The following is a 20,826-nucleotide window of genomic DNA, read 5'->3' on the forward strand; positions in this document are numbered from 1 at the left end:
CCTCAAACGATTCGTTTCGATAATCGATTTTAGAAGATTTCTATCTGTCTATTTGGCTTCTTTCATATTTTTGGAAACTGAAAAGGTAAGTAAATTACTTTAAAAAAATATTTCCGTGCATACTAAAATTCGTTCTGTAATTTGAGGACGTTCAGTTAATCTTTTTTCTAATTATTTATAGATCTTGATGACTGTTTCGCTACTATTATCACTGGCTTCATCAAAGATTTCCAACCAGTCATAAATCAATAAATATATATATATAAAAGAGAAACATGATATAAATCCCAAATTTAGTTTTAGTTATTAGAAGCAAAATGTTATCTATTTTGTTAAAAAAAAAGCATTAAACCTCCATTGATTTCAAATATGTACATAATTTTCTTTTTGAAAATCCTGTGCAATGTTGCAAATTACCTTCCTAGATATTAATTAGAACAACATATTTGCATATAACTTCTTCAATACTTTTTCATTGTTGATGTAAATATCAACAATTATGTATGCAATATCAAGTAGTACGCATACTATATTTAACAAGAGGTGTATTACATTAAATGCTAATCATAAATAATACAAATAAACATACAGGGCTAGTCATTCCTTTTCAAAAAACTATATCTTCAAAAGTATTACATGTACAAACACGAGAGATTTATGAAAATAACCAGAAACTTATGAAGTTTTCTGCTTTGTTTACATGGCAGTTTTTTCCGTGCTCACTTCTGAAAGCGCGTTACACTGCAATAACAGACAAACATCTCGTGTATTCTAACACACAAAAACTTTTTTCTTGCTTTACCTCCATTTTGAACAGGTACTAAATTTGTGCTGCCAGCTGGTGCCATCTGGGATTCACAATACAAACTTGGTGAGTTTATGGTTATCTTCAGATATATATATATATATCTTTAATGTCCTACATGTAATACTTTTGAAGCTATAGCCTTTCGAAATAAATGAATCACTTATCCTAGCCCTGTATAATCCTATTTTACATTATTTTGATCGTTGAAGTGTATTGTACAATATATTAATTACGAACTAGCGAAATCTATATCCTTTAAATGGGTACCAATACATAAACAAATAAATAAAATAGATATGTAGATTTACTATAATAAAATGATTCACAATACAGACTTACTAACAATGATGGTTCACATGTAAATGATACTATACTTCTTTACTTTAATAATACCAAGTAATTAAATATTGAGCTTACTTTTTCTTATTTATATTTTTCATTCCACGTACAGAAACGCCTCTGATTGATTGGTAGGCAATATTAGGCCATTTTGGAAAGTACATAGAATAAGTTTCTGTTTTCCTTTGTATGTGTAGTTTACTTTTTATCTTCTTGAAAACAATTGCATTTCTTTCATAGCGACGGAGTTAGGTATCACAAACTGACAGTAAAAAAGGGGAAGAAAAAGATAATGATTCATTTATCTGGTTGTTAAACTTGGAAGAGAAACATTTCTTCTTCTTTTTTTAATGCAAAAGTAGGGATTTGCTAAATTAGGCCTAACAAACATTTTTGAACTCTCTCACCTTTTTTTAAAGCTTCTATTAATGAAAAGAATGATTAGCACTCAGACATCTAGTTATACACATTATATCGATTTAAGAAATTCGTTTTATATATACTTGGTTCCTTCATATATATATATGGTCTCTTAAACTATGCAACAACTATCTTTGCAGTACATAAAATTCACCAACTTTTTTTAAAATATAGAGTTTATTTTAAATAGCAAAATTCTTGACAAAACTAAAGATAAAAAGGAAAAAACGAACAAATATTAGTCTTTCAAGTTATGCACCAACATTGAGCTTTTTAATTAAATATAGAATATTTTTCTCTTAACAATATAAATGCAGTAACAAGCTGTTATCGATATTGAAGCTTCTGTCTTTGACACCTATAAAAATTGATTTAGTAGTCCGTAATACTTTTACGTTACTTAAAATCTTTATGCGCTTATAGGCAAGGAAAACTTAAAATCAAAATTGTTCATTACATGAATAGAATGGTATGAAAGGCAGTTTTGTATTCAAATATTGGAGAAAGTAATTGTGGAAGAGTGCAAATACAGTCTTTTCTGTAAATAACAGAAAAATCACTTTTTAAAGAAAAAATCACTGTTTGAAGGAAGTGCTTCCCTATGGCAAGGAAGAATATATTTAATTTAACGACGAAAGAGGTGCGAGCAGTGATCCCTGTGGTATCCCACACACCTGACTTTTTAATGCAGTCCTCAACAAATTACATATAAACACAGAAGATATACTTAAACAAACACAGATAAAAGTTATTTTAACTTGTCGCTTTCTCATAAGATGGTGGTGGAGTTTCTGTACTCTCTTGTCTGGGCAGTATTATGTGAAGAGACGGTTGAGGAAGAAGGACTGCAATGTGGTATGGTGGAGGGTCACTTGCATGGTCTGAGACAGGAGAAAGTGGCGCGGCCCAAGCTTCTGTAGGGCTAGAGAGATACAATGTGTGTTGAGAAGACTGTGAACGTGGAATTCCTCCTGGCTGCATGACTTCTTGAATATTTGGCTGACTTTGTGACACTCGAACCTGACGGTAATCATTATTACGTTGCTCATTCGATTCATTGTTTCTTGCAGAACCTGAATCGTTATTTTCGTCATCACAAGATGTCCTTGCTATAAGATAGTCCGGAGTTTTTCGCCTACAAAGTGATACACAGCATCCCAGTGTGAAGAAACTAAGGACTATTACGGCTAATATTGAGTAACCATATCCAAGTTCAGGTCCTCCTGCAACACCTGTTTGCTGATCATATAAAATTTTGAGTCCTATCACAAACATGGCTGCAAGCGCGAAACCTGCCCACATATTACACTTGAGTCGCCCAAGAGGTACACGAGGCGGAGCTTCTGTCCCGTTGTTAAACAACATAGTCCTCGACGCACAAGCAGTGCCATTAATTGCACTTTCATTTGTGGATAAATCCAAGAAAGTATTGGCATTTCCATTACTAAGTTCAACATGAGCACCACCACGCGCCGAATGCACTACAGAACCATTAAATGACGGCCCGGATAAGAACGCACTGTTATTACAGGTCGAGACATTAGGATCTGCGTTAATAGGGCTTGGATCCCTTGAATTTTGTTGATTTCTAATATTAAGATTTGTGTTAAGTGTATTGAGCTGAGTCTCTGCTTCTCTATGTCGATCTCTGGCTTGTCTTCGTAAAAACTCTGCCGAATGGTCACGCCGCCTTCTGGAATTTCGCCGACAGCTCTGCTCTCGAATTGATTCGATAGGCTGAAAGCGATGAACGGGAGTCACCATCGAGCCGGCGAGGTACTTTCGTCGCCGGGCAAGGGATGGGGGAACTCTGGGCCTACCACTAAAAGCACAGTTCTGACTACGTTTGTCTATCCAGAAATGCATAGCACTAAGCTTCTTCGACTCAGCGGTCTATTTAAACCGCTGTTCACACTAGTTGTAAATGCACTGAATCTTCTATGATGTATTTCTCAAATGCAAACCTGGAAGTAAACGAAACAAAACAAAGTTACTTAAGATTTAGATATATCTGTAACATGCATGAATCTACAATGCTGTCAAATAAAAAATAATAATTAATAGAATATGCATAATATAGTATTGATAATATTTATATATAGAAAGAACAACAAAGTTTTCAAAATAAACCACCAGCACTTTATTCCTTGTTTCGCCATTAGGAGGCTGTAGTAGCAAAATGGCTCTGATCCTATGTATTAGAATCAAGGATGTCATAAAATGGAGGATTTGCCTATACAACAAAATCGTGAAGCCAAAATCGTCACAGTTTCGCCACGTCCACTCCACCCACTTAGATCGCACTATTTTGAGCCAACCTTCATAGTGAAACGAGAGTAGCCAATCAGACGTGCCGATGCGTGGTTATTTATTTTTTTTATATTTTTTTTGGCTTCATTGAGTTAATAGGATGAAGATACATAGGCAGTTCCTCTATTTTATAACATCCTTGGTTAGAGTACTCAAACTTTGTGTCTTATCACATTGAACCAATTATTTCAAGCAGAATTCCGGAAGTACCAACACATGCACAATCACATGAGAGAATCTCGAATATTTCTGTTCAATAATTCTTGTTCAGAGAGTTTCTACAGTGTTGTCAAGAAATTCTGAATTGTGTTAGACCATATCAGAAGACGAGTGTACTTCCAATTGTACACAACTGACTGATGCCTAGCTTAATGAACATAGATGGTCAAATCTCGTATTAATAACAGAGATTTAATCCTATGTAGTGTTTTCTTGTAAGGTTTTGTGAAGCATACTGCATTTTTAGGGCCGGATTAACCCATCTGAAGATCCAGGGCTAGAAAAAAAACATGTTTCCTCTGCTGATTTGGCCTAACACATTTCTGTGAAAGTACAGAAGGAACGTTAAGGGAATATGTTTCATAGTTTTGGTCATATCTTATGATGATTGTATCTTGTGTCATCCTACAGGCCTATCTCGTTACTCTCAAACATATCCAACGTCTGCGACAAAATTATCAAAGACAGAATTTTTAAATACACCTCTCCCTATATTAGCACAGCCCAACATGGTTTCGTGTCAAATAGCTCTTGCCTCACTAACCTTAGTAACCTGCTTTATTACGCTATAAATAGTATTTCCAACAATACACAACTTGACACCATCTATGTCGATTTATCTAATGCCTTCGATTCCATTAACCATTCTTATCTAATTTACAAAATCTCCAATAGATTCGGTGTTCATGGGTCGCTCTTATCTTTGTTGAATAGCTACTTGCAAGGTCGAACCCAGAGAGTTGTCTTGGCGGGATCGATTTCTAACCCTCTACCTGTAACTTTCGGAGTAGCACAAGGAAGTGTACTTGGACCACTCCTATTCATATTGTACGTGGATGACCTGACTAGTTGCTTCAACTCAAATTTCCAGCAGAATCCTATTATTTGCAGATGACTGCAAAATCTTCAGAGAAGTGAACAGCATAGAAGATTCTAACAACATAGATAATTTTTCCTCCTGGTGTAACATATGGCTCCTAAAAGTTAATCCCGATAAGAGTAAATTCATGACAATCTCCCTAAAGAAAAATATCGTACACACTTCATACAATATAAATGGTTTGCCCATTACGAGAGTAAATGGTCATAAGGATCTCGAAGTTACTTTTGACACAAAACTAACTTTCGCAGAATATATAAAAAACTATCACTAAGCACTCGATGCTTCTTCTAGGACTTCTGTACAGATTAACAGGAATACGGAACATATCTTCATTAAGAACTTTCTACAAGACAATAATCTCTCTTAAATTGGAATATTATTCACCTATCTGGACAATGGCAGCTCCTGCAAACCTATCCCGGCTAAACTCAGTTCTAAACTTCTTCCTTGCAATAGTACGCCTTAGAGTACCTCGCACACGTATGATGACAAAATATGAACTGTTACAAACACTAAATATTCAACTACTTGACACTCGTCATAAAATCAGTGACCTCAAATATATATATATATATATATATATATATATATATATATATATATATATATATATATATATATATATATATATATATATATATATATATAAACTTACACATGGTCAAATCAGGTCCGAAATGCTACTCTCAGAATTGTATTTCCGAATTCCCTTCACGCAACACGTATCTTTTTCATACAGTACGACCTATACTTTCAATAGTTCAACGTTCTCTGTTCTACAGGTTTTCTAAAATGTACAACCAAATGTTACATACATCTATAGATTTATTAATTCTGAGGCTGTATATACCGTAACTCTGTACTACGACGCCATTTTCGTGGATAAACTTTAGTCAGCTATTGTCAATCTTTTTGTTATCACTTACATATTGTTATTTTGTTGTTTTCCTATTATTATTATTATTATTATTATTATTATTATTATTATTATTATTATTATTATTATTATTATTATTATTATTATTATTATTATTATTATTATTATTATATTATTATGTTTTATCTATTAGATTTGTTAGATATTCCAGTATAAACTGACATTCAGCTGTATTTGGAATTGTGTTCGTAAATAAATCTTGTATAATTCTTTTTAGGCAGCCAGTTGAGATCTTGATCAGAGTGGAGGCCCCCATCCACCTAGAGGCCCCGCGCTACAGCCCCTCCTTAATCCCGCCCTGTGCTCTATACTCAGTTAATCATTAGTAAGGCAACCCAAAAGCATTAAAAGCATAACAGCAATTTACACATATGGTTGGTACCTTCAACATGGTTCTGGTTGTCTAAGGGTCCAGAAGCAACTAAGTTTAAAAGCATATTAAAGCATAATTTTAGAAAATAAAGCATAATTTAAAATATATAGCACATTTTTTTTTTTTTTGGAAAATTCTGTTTAACTGGAAGTTTAACATACTGCATTAATATTTTTTAAAACCAATATTTACAATGCAAAATCATTGAGAACATAACAATGCGACAATGAAAAGCTTACTTTTATTTCTGTAAATTTTTCGTTGTAATCCTTTCAAGTGGAGAAAAGAAAAAAGGAAAAGAAGAAAAAACTCTTCGTCATCAATGAATAAACAATAGTTTTCTTCTAAGTGTAACTGGGGAGTTCTGTGAGAAAAAGTTGAAGTAACGTTTAAAGATTTTATATTAAATTTGAAAGTAACTGGTTTTTATAAAATATTAATAAATAAATCAAGATATTTAGAATATTTAACGTATAGTACATTAAAAATAATAAAGCATAATTAAACAAAATATGAAGCATAATGTAGGTTGCTCTAATCATTAGTCTCGAAGAATTTTGTAGTCATATTATTAAAACTGCAACACTACTCGACGTGTTTTTGAGTCGGATTTCAGAAGAATAATCTACTGTGTAAAACCGAGTTTCGACCTTCTCAATATTTACACATCAATTATTTGTACAGTGAGATCTGTCTATGTTGGCCAATCGGTTCCAGTTTCTATAGATACCTTTTGAAAAATAGCGAATCACTTATTAATAACAACTTTATTCATGGTGGTTCATTCTAAACGTATTTGTTTTATTCTTTCTGACACATATGCATTCTAATTTTGTAGTTAACTACCTTTTGTTAACGAGCTACAAGTGTTTCCCTCGGAGCAAAAGATGTTTTCAGAAAATCGTAAGGAAATTCATATCTCAAAACCTCCGCTACCTCTCGACAAGCCACCACGTGCCAATAGTTGACAATTGAAATGGTTAGCTTTAACTTGAAATTTTCCGGAATTACTATATCTCCCCACTGACGAAAGAAGCCGATATAGAGGGTTAACAAATACGTACAACCATTTCTTGAATTTGTGTACGTGCTTTTTCTTATTCACATCTTCCTTCATCACCCCTTTATCAGGGTAGTGTTCTGGCCATTGACATCCAAGTACAAGTCTTGGGAATCCATGATTGATAACATGAATTTTTATACCAAAATTTGCGATATCGCAAATTTATCGCAAATTTTCGAATAAAATTTCATGTTATCAATTATGTGCAAATTCTCATTGCTTATCATTAATTAACCTAAAAGACATCTGTTGCAGTAATTTTACGGCAACAGTGTTGCCAGGGGCCGCGTTTCTGTCAAAAACACACATTCTACGGAATTGCATTAAATAGCCTTTTTATATGGCAACACTGCATCAACCTTGTCACAGTTTTGCACCAATAGATAAATGTTGGTGCATACTGTACATATATACAGGAATTCACCCACAGGAGATCAGTTTTCTGCAACTGAATATTGATTTTTTTCATTTTGCACATTTTTTATTTTACACTTACACTAATTTCTTTCGTTACTACACAAAAATGTTACAAGTTCCAGCATTGATCATGACCTCGAAAGTATATAAATAGAATATGCTTACATTTGTTTCAAGTCTCAGATCTTTATCATTCTTAGATCAAAAGATAAACGCAATCAAACTTTAGGACACACTGTATTAGTAAATATGAAATTCACTGGGAAATATGTAAACAAAGAATCGATGTTTTAATTGTCATCATTAAATACAGTTAACGCTTTCTTTTTTAAATGACGACTTAAATACAGCACAAATTTAAAACAAAGAAAGAAATCAAATATTTGATTCATGCTATGAGACGTTACAAAAGGTGTTCCTCAAAATCTATCATAGGGCTACTTTCATTTCAATTTCTTACTAGCCTTCCGCTATTTGTTGATTTTGCTTCCAGACGCTCCCTACGTTTGCTCGGTCGACGCGAGATCTTTTTTTTGTACCAGTTCTTTTTCTTTTCTTTTTTTTAAAAAAAGAGATTTTTTTTTTCATTTTTACTTTGCGCACAACAGTAAGGGAGATATGGATGTTTTAAATTTTAAAACGGCCGTCATTTTAAAACAAGATGGCATATCAAAACAATAAACGAAACAAGAGTCATAGAGATCCTTACGAGGACTAAGAAACATTTTCGTTTTCTTTCAAGCTTCAATATTAAGGAAGTTACGGATATTTTATATTTTGAAACGACCGCCATTTTGAGTCAAAATGGCGGGTGTAGCTGACATCATATGACATGTGTCATCTTGCGATCAAAATTTCGAACGCTGTATTGGTGTATGTACTAAATTCGTTATATATATATATATATATATATATATATATATATATATATATATATATATATATATATACAGGGAGTGGCCCATTTTAATCTTTCCACGAAAATATCTCAAAAACGGTTAAACATAAATGAACCAAACAAAAACTAAAATAGGAAATACAATGGAGCAAATCGAGTGGTAGTGTTGCGGAGCGCTCCAGAGCCGCCCTTCATGGAGGCCCGGAGCCCAACTTTAAAATTTTTAAATAGAAACATGGATCGAGTGATACCTCGTTCGAAGGATATTTAAAATCTAAAAAGCGTTAAAGCAAAAGATTTTTCATATCGGACACCGTATTCAAAATGACCGCCAAGATATGTTGCCAGTTTCACATAAAAATCCAGTATCACTAATATGAAAACGGTTGAACATAAATGAACCAAACAAAATTTAAAACAGGAAATACCATGGGACAAATTGAATGGTGTTGTCGCGATACCCTCCAGGGCCGCCCTTTAAGGGGGCCCAGGGCCCAACTTTAAAATTTTAAATAGAAACATGGATCAAGTGATACCTCGTTCGATAGATCTTTAAAATCTAAAAACGTTAAAGCAAAAGATTTTTCATATCGGACACCGTATTCAAAATGGCCTCCAAGACATGGTACCTATATCAGATAAAACGTTCAGTACCATTAATATGAAAACGGTTAAAGATAAATGAACAGAACGAAACTTCGAATAGGAAATCACAGAGGAACAAGTAGGAAAGTTACAAAGAATTGAAAATTGAATTTTTTTGAAAGGATTTTGTTTCGAAAAAATGTTTAGATAAACATCACCTCGAATTATGTACATTATTTTCAATAGACATTCAGATTATAATACAGTTTATAGCATTTTGAAATCTTAAACCATTTGGTAGACATGAAAAAAAAAATGGTAAGATTTGTTATATTGCTGAAAATAGTGTAATTAAGGGAACTTTTTAAAACGATCTTTGATTTACTTTGCTTCTGAAACATTACAATAATATTTTTGATATATGTAATTAATTACAATAAGTTCTTGAAATTACATAATTTTAAACAGTGTGCAAGCTTTTTAATATCTTTTTGCCGTATCTCCAGAACAGTTTGAGATATGAAATTGCTGTAGACTTTGTTGTGATCTTCAGATCTATTGAAAACAATCTATGCAATTGGATGAGGTACTTACCTAAACAATTCATTGAAGTAATGGCTTTTGAAAAATCATATTTTTAATTCTTTGTAACTTTGTTCATATTTATTCAAAATCTATTATATCATGATCATAGTGTTGGATGTGCATTTCCCCGTCTATCTCATTTCCGGTTATTACTGCTGTAAAGGCCACCAAAATCTGCATGTTTGTGATGCCGTTGGTCCTTAGTTTGCAATACTGAATAATAAGTGTAACATTGTAGGTTTTCGTTTAACATGTAGATTTCAAATATGTAATAACATGACATAGTACTACAGGGTGTCCAATTATCTTAGGTTAGATGCAACCGGGAGTATAATGCAACCGGGAGTTTGGGGTAGTAGAACCTGAAGTGATACACGAATAATGGTTATACCAAAATGAAGCCTTGTTCATGCATATATTTTTAAACTAGGAAGCAACGATTGAAGTACACTAGGAACCACACAGTGTTCCAAACACGAAAATGCTTAAAGTTTGCTTTGTTCTTCAGAAATAATGCAATACAATAGCATTAGCGTGTAATACAACAGTATTAGCGTGTAATACAATAGCATTAGGGTGTAATACAATAGCATTAGCGTGTAATACAATAGCATTAGCGTGTAATACAATAGTATTAGCGCGTAATACAATAGCATTATCGTGTAATAAATAGCATTAGCGTGTAATACAATAGCATTAGCGTGTAATACAATAGCATTAGCGTGTGTATATATGTGTGTGTGTTCCAAGTAGCATAATTTGCACCCGTTGTTGGCTGGGTGTATTTGTGAGTATTTTTTGTAAAAAAAAGGAAAAGAACAAGAAAGAAAGAAAAAGAAAGGAAAGAAAAGTAATAAAACACAAAAGAATAAAACAAATGTGGTTGATGACTAAATTAATCTTATCAAATAATTTCTGTCAGGAATTGGACACTCAGCAAACTAGGAAAAATTTGATAAGGAAAGAAGAAAATAAAAAAAAAATGAAATCTTTAAGTTTTACGTACCATGCTTATGCGGGCTAGGCTAAAGGAGTCGGTGATGGCGAGAAATGAATGAAATGGTGGAATGAAGAAAGTAGAAGGAAACGGGAGAACCCCGAGAAAACCTATGCACACGGTGTTTGTCCACCACAAAGTTTACTTAGAGCGAGCTGGATCGAACCAGGGACCCCCATATACCAGAGGTGAACGCTCTACCATTGAGCTACTGTGGTCCCAAAAAAAGGGAATTTTTATGCAAGTTGAGGGAAATTTTCATCAGGAAACCTAAGAACACTGGTAGAGGTAAGATTCAGTCCCCTTTCCGCAATACTAGTGTATTTCGTTTATACTCTTCTGTAACTGTAAACAACACAAAATTCGAACATGCTTTGTTTGGTATTTTTCAACGAACTTGAAAACTCCGTCACTTAATTCTCTGTGTTTGTCTGTCTGTTTGTCCATCTGTCTTTTATTAGCGATTTTTTCAATCTTGAGCCCTCCATTCGATACAGCATCAAAAACTATCTGCGAAAGAATTGGAATTTTTCGCGTCACTCTTACTGTTCCCGAGATATTGGCCAAAAAGTGGCCGATTTTCGGAGATTTAAGAAGCCATGTCTCTGGAACCATAAGTCATAGGGAGATCATATTGGTTTTGATCAACACTTAAGAGGATGGTAAATATTTTGGTACCAAAGAATAACCGGTGGCCACTGGTTTGGCCAGTGGCCACCAATTAAGGTTAGTGTAAAGGGACAAGTTTTGTCGATAGATGGCAGTACAATCCTCGTATCTCTTCCATGTATTTTTTACCTTTCACGAAAATTTACAATTTCTTTTACAAATTTCAACGTAGAGACTTCAAATTTTTAGAGAAGGAACTTCATAACCTATTAACGGGAACAATCCGTGCCGATTTTTGATTTAGAATTTTCTTCATTGTTGAAACAGTTCCATTGTTAAAGGTTTGGATATCCATTTTAACAATCAAGCCATTCCAACAATGAAGAAAATTCTAAATCAAAAATCGGCACGGATTGTTCCCTTTAATAGGTTATGAAGTTCCTTCTCTAAAAATTTGAAGTCTCTACGTTGAAATTTGTAAAAGAAATTGTAAGTTTTCGTGATAGGTAAAAAATACATGGAAGAGATACGAAGATTGTACTGCCATCTATCGACAAAACTTGTCCCTTTAAACCAACCTTAATATCGGTATCAACTGTTTACAATTATCTTAGGTATTGATCAACACCAATATAATATCTCTATGACTTACCATTCTCGTGATATTGACCAAAAATGGCCGATTTCTAGATATGTAAGGAGTCATATCTCGGGAACCATAAGTTATAGAGAGTTGATGTTGATCAATACCTAAGAAGACGGTGAACATTTTGGTACCAAATAGTAACCGGTAGCCACTGGACAACTGGGTACTGGCCAACTGGCTACCCCTCCCCAGATATTGGCCAAAATGTTCGAATTTCGGGAGATTTAAGTAGCCATGTCTCGGGACCCGTAAGTCATAGAGAGATGATATTTTGCGAATTTTTGCAAGAAACAGAAGGTGCGGTCAAAAAGATTTACTTTTACATGTAGGAACAATCACAGTTATCTTTCCCGCTCAATGTCTCCATTCTTTCTAAGTTCGTTCTGGCAATGCTCTTGGAGCATTCTCAACTCTTTTTTACTAAAATATATTCTGCTTCATCGTAATTTGAGATTATCAGGTTCCAAAACCTCTATTTTTTTTAACACCTGAAGGTAAACATGTAGTTTTCACATAGATACACTTTCTTGCTATTACGGAGGTTAATGTATAATTTAGTGACAAAATAATTTTAAAAAATAAATAATAATACCCAACATTTCTACTGAAAATAAACGAAAGAGACTGCTTAATTTAGTAGAAAGAGATCAAATGTAATGTCTTGAGATATTTTTCTTCTCTAACTTCTAGCTGTAGAAGAGACTATTAGTATCTTCTTTGCACAGTATCTAGATATTCATTGAGTTCTGCTGCAAAACGTTTTTTTTTTAACCCTCTTGTGAAATTCTTTACCTTGTGGTGGAATAATAATAATAAAATGTAATTGCTTTCTTCCTCAGCGACTTGAGACGTTTTTCACTTCTTTTGGTTCGAGAAGAGGGGGGGGGGGGAGGAAGCACTTGAGATGGAGAAACAAGATAGATCTCGGTGTAGATATTCTAACTTTGTTGTCAAGGCAACAACCCAATTGTTCTTAAATCAACACACACACAGAAAAACTGACGTCACTGATCTAATTTCGTATCACAAAATCTGTCAAAGGAAAGATGTTGTCAGTGGAAATGTCTCTTTGTGTAGGTACAAGGCTCCAGATAATGGCAAAAGGAAAAGGCTGTTCAGCGGTAGGCCACTTAGTTGGTTGGTCTTCTGGGGATTCAATCAGTCAGGGCGACTTCCCACTTGGCGACTAATAGAACGTAGTTGAAAAAAGGCAAGCTCTTTTTTTTTTTTTTTTTTTTTTTTTTTGGTTGGAGTGTTAAAGTAGATATATTTGGAAGAAGTATACGTGTGAGAATATTTAATGAGCTATATGATGCAAAAGTTTTGATAAGAGACCAGAAAGGACGAAACTCAAGGAAGACCCCACATCAAATAAAACTTTGAAGCACTTCCATGCATCATGCAATAGAAATTCCTGTTGCGAAAAGTCATGTTTTCCTTTTATTTTGACTCAAATTACTTCCTTGTTGTTGGCCAGAGCTGAGTCAACTCATGTGGCACAATGCGCAACTCTAGATGCAGAGATGGCGTGGGTAAATTAAAACTTGACCCATGACCCACTGACACACATGATCCATGACCTATGACATCATGATTCACAACCTACTGGACCCATCACACATGACCCACTCTGATCCACGACCAGCATGACTCACCCACTACCCAGCAAAACCTATCGTCATTAACTCTGAGCCATGATCCACGTCATCCTCTCCCCCGAATAAAGAATTTATACTTGCAATAAAACAAGGTTGTGAAATTATCACTAATCGGAGTTTGAATTTATACGATCAATCGCTCAAGCACCATTCTGTTACAATACCGGTGGATCTGACCTTTAGGATATGAAGTGGTAAAGTATTTGTCATGGGTCATATTACAATGAATTTCAACTTAATTATCATACATAATCATTTCCTTGTTGAATTACATATACAGTATTTTTCAGTGGAAAATAGGATGAAATTTGGAAGTCTCAAATCAAGTAGGCCAACGTAATCGCAAGGAGAAAACTGTAGAATTCGATTGTGTCTCGGAAACGAAGTAATAAGTCCTATTGCTATTATTACAATTACAAATATCGATATCCAAAAGTGCCTGAAGTTCTTTTTTTTATTATTTAGATATACTCATCTCAGGTAAGTAAATTGAAACAAATGAAAAAGGAAGAGAAATGAAGGTCTTGAGGGTAAAATGTAGACAAATTCACAAGTGTTCAGAAGATGCCATCTCTAATGCAGCAGAGTGGGTCGGTGGGTCGTAGTAGGTCACGTCTTGTTGACTCACTATCCACTGACCCACTCACCAAATCTTGACTCACTGACCCACTTAATCTCGGTCTAGATGGTGTTCCCGGATTCGTGAAGGTAATGCTCTACATTGTACTGGGACATGTTGAGTTGGGTTGACTATCGTCGTGTGCTGGTGGATGGATTTTCCTCAGGGCGTGTCGTATGACTTCAACCTGTTGTCCAGGGACGACCGGAACTTGGGCTGATCTTCAACACTTTTACAACTTGCAGCGTTCAGAAATACTGAATCTGTGATGAAAAAGAAACCACCTGGTCTTTCCCGTTCAGTTCGAACTCCGGAAAACGTAGACAGACTGAAAAGGGCATTTCTTGCTATACATATACCACATTGACTTGATCCCTAGTCTTCCGTTACAAGCGCTGCTATCGGCTGAAGGAACTCCATCACATTCTCTCGCTTAGCAACAGCTCAACCCTTATTGGCTCAACACGAGGGTGTGAGTTTTAGTTCACATTTTTGCCACGGCTCAAGACATTTTGGCAGAACAATAGTCCTAAACGATCCGCTAGGCGACAGGCTGCATCGCTGGGTATGTCACGTCCTTCACTTCATCACATCTTACATGATCTTAAATTTCACTTGTAGAAAATAACGATTGTCCAACAGCTAAGTGAAACAGATTTTGTGGTATAATGGACGCTATTCTTACAGAAGATGCGGATGTCCCAGTATTCATGAGTAATGAAGCCGATTTTCATCTAGATGGTTATGTTAATGTACAGAACTGCTCTACGCTCCAACGCTCAATAGTGACTGAAACTGCATTGTCTTAGCTGTCTGCCAACGGTCGCTCGAAATCAATACCCCATACTCGTCGCCGAGTACTAGCGGTTTAAAAAGCATGCGTTTCCTCTGCTTCACCCTGTATTAGCTTTCATAATGTTAATAATTATATTAGTTCTTATAATGCCGTTGATTGTGTTACGTTTTGTATTATCTATGTAGCCCAGTAAATAAAGGACCAAAAAGGGTGTCGAGCTGAAATAATTTAGAAAAAGCTGAAAATTTCAGGATTTGTTTTTCATGTGATCTTAAATGAAATATCAAAAGTCCCCTAAAATCCCGTGTGCGCTTCATCCTCAAAATGGCGGCCAAAGATGGCGACCGTCCGGAATGCGCATGTCTGCCGATTTTAGCTTGTAACTCTGAGACTATTTAAGATATTCCAATTCTGTAAAAACACTTTTGTTCTAGAAGCTCTAATCTATAACTTTTCTTAATACTTCTTTCTCGTAAAGTTTGACACAAAGCCACCATTTTCCATTAAAGTATAAAGTGATACATTTTGAAAGTCCTGTTCTTGGATTGGTTGTAGAAAATCTCCAAAACCGTTAGGAATTCGCAAACAATGCTCGGAATAGTTTAGATTGAACATTTAATTAGCTTTGTTTTAAAAAAAGAATCACCTAAATCCGAATACAATTAGTCGAGAAATTCGATGTTTTAAATTAAATGTAGTTGGATAAAAATTAATCGCTATTAATCCAGCACCTAAAGTTTCGAAATTCATAGTTGTGCTGGATTTATGGCATTCATGCCTTGGATTCCAAACTGAAATTTCAAAACTGTCATAAAACCTATGTGAATTTCATACCAAAATGGCGATCAAAGAGGACACTTGTCCGATATTCCCCCCAAAAAATGGATTATTATATTTTAATTCTGTAAAAAAACACTTTTATTATGAAAAATAAAAGCCCTATTCTGTAAATTTTGTTGAGAGTAATATAATTTTAAGTACATTGAAAACAGTGGCGGATAGTTGTTATGCAACCGGTGGTGCACACGGAATAACTAAGTTTGATTGTATATTCATAAGGATACCAAATGGTCAATTTGCATTGAGTCTACTTGTAGACACACAACCCAACTTACAGTTATGTAGTGTGCCTCACTGATTACATACCAACGAGCCACCATTGTTGAAAATTAAGTATCCGTTTTTACATCTTATTTGAACTCCCTTGTAAAGTAGATTCTTCATTGTAAATAGTCAAAAAGGGAGTAAAAAAGTTTTAAAAGTATGTATTACACCTACCTTCTTTAATACATGAAAATTTCATGGTCTTCAGAGTCTTCAGGAATTAACATATTTGAACAAATATTTTCCCGACAATTGAAAGAGAGTTTGGAACAAGTCAGTCCTGCCTTTCTAGATTCACATTTGCTGTCACAGTCTTTCTGTGTTCTTATCTTACATGGGCAAGATACAAGGTTCAGCAGATTGTTAGGAGCAGCTTTCAATTTTATTGCACTGGAAGCAATTTACCTTCTATTAATTGCCACTAGAAACAGTTTACCTTCTATTAATTGCCCCCCCCATTTTGTTGGGTTCAAATAATTCCCCAATCATTGGTGTACTTGAAGGTAAACACATACACTGTGTTGAGAGGCAGCAGCACTTGTAAGAGGGAAATTTGCCAAATTGAATTTTGAGGAAAGTTTTCTAGTCATTATCCTGTTGTAGGCTTATATCGAAGTTCGTCTAAAGAAATTTGATTGTGTTCTCCATACAACCACGTAACCAATTTTTCTCCTATTTTAATGACTGTTTGGGGATCTAAATTGGATTGATGGAAGACTGTGACCGCTTTAGATAGTTCTTGCTACTTCTGAAGAATTTTGATGGCAGCCTTTGTTGAAAAAAGATGATGATGTGTTACACCCTGTGATAGCATGAAGACACCCTGTGAAAGATGTCCTTCAGTGACTCTAGTTTCCTTTGGATGTTGCCAATGTGGAAGCATTTCTATTCAATTTTGTTTGTTTTCGGCCTCACAAAGTACACTGTAGTGTCTGGAATTGTTCGAGCAATTAAGATGGCCGTCAGAGTCAGTTCCTACTACTACAGCAACAAAAGTGTTTTATTTACTTAGATTAATAGCTGTGCTGACAATCAGAGCATCTGCATCTCTTTCAACTTCGTACACTGTAATGCTTGAAGAGTTAAAGTGGGTTTTGAAGAAATCAATCAAACGTCTTTTATTTTCAGAGTTCAGTAAAAAGGGTGCTTGCTCAAGTTTTTTGATGTCTTGATCATCTGTCTCCTGACCGAAAGGTCTAGTTTCTACATGCTGTTCAGACACTGACGACCATTTTTCACAGAAACTTTCTAAGGTTTCACCCACTTCCATTGTAATTGGAAAAGATAAGACCGAGCCAGCCAATATCCCGCCCATAGCTCAATCCTCCGGAAGCTTTCATTGCCCTTATCAAACTCTGTTCAATTACCATATCTGTTGCACTTCCACTCCAAAAGCAATCCTTCCTTCGCACATCAAAGTATCTTTCAAGTTCTGCTGGTTTCAGTGTAATTCCCAATTCTTCCATCTGTTGCAGATAAAACTGTGTAGATTTCGCATAGTTCAAATGTCCTGCTGCGTAAAAGTTTGGAATCATGCATTTCACCGTATAAATATGAAAGTCCCAGTCTCCAGGACGCTCCGCTCGAATATAAAGTATTATTAATCTTACTTGTTCCAAACTTTGAAGCCACAGTTCAGCTTTGACTCGGCTAGATAGATCATAAGTATTTTAATGCCTGGATTATCCTTTAAGTCGTTTACGGTTTTTGTACCTATGGTCAACTCAGATACTGAAACATATATTACTCTCTTCAAGGTTCCTAACTAAACTGCAAATCTGTTGATGGTGCTACATAAGTCAAAAAGTGCTTAGTGATCTCAGTGCTCTTGCATATGTAGTTCCATTTAACATGTGTACCACAGTATTTTGCGCATACAACAAACCCCAAAGTTCTTCAATTAAAGTACCAGATAATATGTCCAACGACACCTAAGTATGACATTAGAAGGTGAAATCCCCCCTATCTGACAACTAATTTAGCTAAATCACTATCTTGTTGAGCAGATGTTTTATTTCCATTGCCTTCCAATGCAGAAGCTGTTCAAAAGTAACGATACAAGAATCCCATCCCGCCTTCTTGCTTTCGTCACAAGTAAATAGAAAGGAAGTGTAAATTGTACAGAAATTTTATGATTTCCAGTTGAGAAAAGGAACTGCAGTTATGCTGCTCATTTCAAACTGCCAGGGTCATAGTGATAGTGAGCATGAAACCATTCCACCCTGGCTTAGGTGAATCTTTTATGAGATGCATGAGAAGTCAAACTTCATCTGTGAAAATTAGCATATCGGAGATTTTGTACTATCATATTTTCTGCCGGTATCAAACTCTATTTCAATATTTAAAAATTCATTGTTTGTTGGTTTGTTATAAAATTTAATATTCTTTCTAGTAAGAGCGGATACCATAACTGCTGAAGGCAGTGCAGCACGTTCTATACGTAAATCTTGTCTATTTATTTTAGGTGTGCATATTTTAATCCCACCCATACTGTGGAAAGTACCGTGACCATCTAATGTTCTCGCTGCATTATCAAGAACAAACTGAATCAAATTTTGAGAATGATCGGTTTGGATTGGAATAATAGAACACATTCTAGAATATTCATATCTTCTTACTTCAGCGCTGATATTCCAAAACTACCGTATGCAAGTATATCTATCTATATATTGACGAAATCCATAGTATCGCAAACAGTAAACTCCAATTGCTAGATGGATTGGTGATATAAACGTACGAGGCCGACACATTGAAATAATTGAATGGCAGATCATGATATGCATCCGAGATAACATATTTGAATCACCTTTCTTACTTCTAGTTATATTTTCAACAAAAAAATTAATAATTGTGGATCCTCGGGAGTAACTTTTCCCAATGAAGGAATTGTTTCTTTCTAGGTAGACGCGATACGAATGAATTGTTGATGCTTCTATTTTTAGACATGATCTGCTTTTCTTTTCTTGTTTGCTTCATTCTTTGAGATAAGAAGGCAGGGGTTTGCTGTTTACTTTCATACCACTATGAACCACATTAGCTTAAAATTTATGTATGTTTAGAATATAATAATATATAGACTACCAGCTGTTACGCCAATGATGTTAAGGGTGAGTCTACTGAATATATATATATATATATATATATATATATATATATATATATATATATATATATATAATTTCTGCTACTAAAAAGAAAAAAAAAAGAGATTTAAAGGAACACAATATGGACAATTGGGTGACAACAAAGCAGCTCTGTCCACCTATATTTTTCAAAAAAGTCGAATTTCTCATCTAATTATATTCCGATTTGGATGATTCTTTTTTTAAAACAAAGCTAATTAAATGTTCAATCTAAACTATTCCGAGCATTGTTTGCGAGTTCCTAACGGTTTTGGAGATTTTCTACAACCAGTCCAAGACCAGGACTTTCAAAATGTATCACTTTATACTTTAATGGAAAATGGTGGCTTTGTGTCAAACTTTACGAGAAAGAAGTATTACGAAAAGTTATAGATTAAAGCTTCTAGAACAAAAGTGTTTTTACAGAATTGGAATATCTTAAATAGTCTCAGAGTTACAGGCTAAAATCGGGAGACATGCGCATTCCGGACGGCCGCCATCTTTGGCCGCCATTTTGAGGATGAAGCGCACACGGGATTTTAGGGGACTTTTGATATTTCATTTAAGATCACATGAAAAACAAATCCTGAAATTTTCAGCTTTTTCTAAATTATTTCAGCTCGCGGTCCTTTATTTACTGGGCTAATTATTATATTAGCAAAAAGTAATAACGTTACATTAAATGTCACCCTATTTTTAGAAACTGAATCAGATAGTATCTGTAAAATAATATTAAAGAAACGAATAGTTTTTTCCCCGGACCTTTTGTATAGTTAAGAAACTTGAGTGCCCAACGATCACGTCATAAACTGCACATGTAAATTTCTAGTCTATAAGAAAAGGGTTGGAAAGAGTTATTGTTTCATTCAATAAGATTTTGTACTGTACATACTATCCGACTATCAATCTAAGTTTTTAATACAGTATTCTTTATTGTCTTTAAGTTATTCGATAAAATTTAAAGAAATTAAGGGAAGCCTAGTATATACCCTTAACTTTCACTGAAAGATCATTATGTCAATTTTTCGTACTATCCATTACCTAAGTATATATTAACTTCAATTAAAAGATCATTACTGTATGTTAACTTTCATTTTATCAATTATTTTTAAGTTTCAAATCAAGCATTACATTACCTTTAATAATATGGATCATTATTAACACTTTCATAATATTCATATTATCTTAACTTTCGTAATAAAATCATTGTACCAACTTTGATAATATTCATAATATAACTTTCATAATAAGGTTTTTCTTATGTTAAAACACTAATGATATTAAATTTCACATCTAACATTACATTAGAATTATTCACATTGATCATTATATTCATTTCCATAATATAAGTCATAACATTACAACAAAATTTATTATATCGATCACTAATATATATTTTTTAAAATTAATTAATTTCCATAAAATAGACTGCATTATA

At 34.4% G+C, this 20,826-nt stretch overlaps 1 protein-coding gene across 1 annotated transcript in view; it reads right to left on the reverse strand.

Annotated features, from left to right (window-relative positions):
• Positions 1 to 984: 984 nt before the first annotated feature.
• The window catches only part of LOC145681458 (uncharacterized), a 98,718-nt gene continuing 78,876 nt past the window's right edge, over positions 985 to 20,826 (reverse strand). Inside the window, exon 2 of the mRNA XM_081753099.1 lies at positions 985 to 3,531. Coding sequence (XP_081609225.1) covers positions 2,321 to 3,433 — 1,113 coding nt within the window. The 5' untranslated portion in view covers positions 3,434 to 3,531 and the 3' untranslated portion in view covers positions 985 to 2,320. The remainder of the gene's footprint in view (positions 3,532 to 20,826) is intronic.

Source organism: Thermobia domestica, chromosome 3, assembly GCF_964235325.1.
Source record: "Thermobia domestica chromosome 3, izTheDome1.hap1.1, whole genome shotgun sequence".
Classification (NCBI taxonomy): domain Eukaryota; kingdom Metazoa; phylum Arthropoda; class Insecta; order Zygentoma; family Lepismatidae; genus Thermobia; species Thermobia domestica.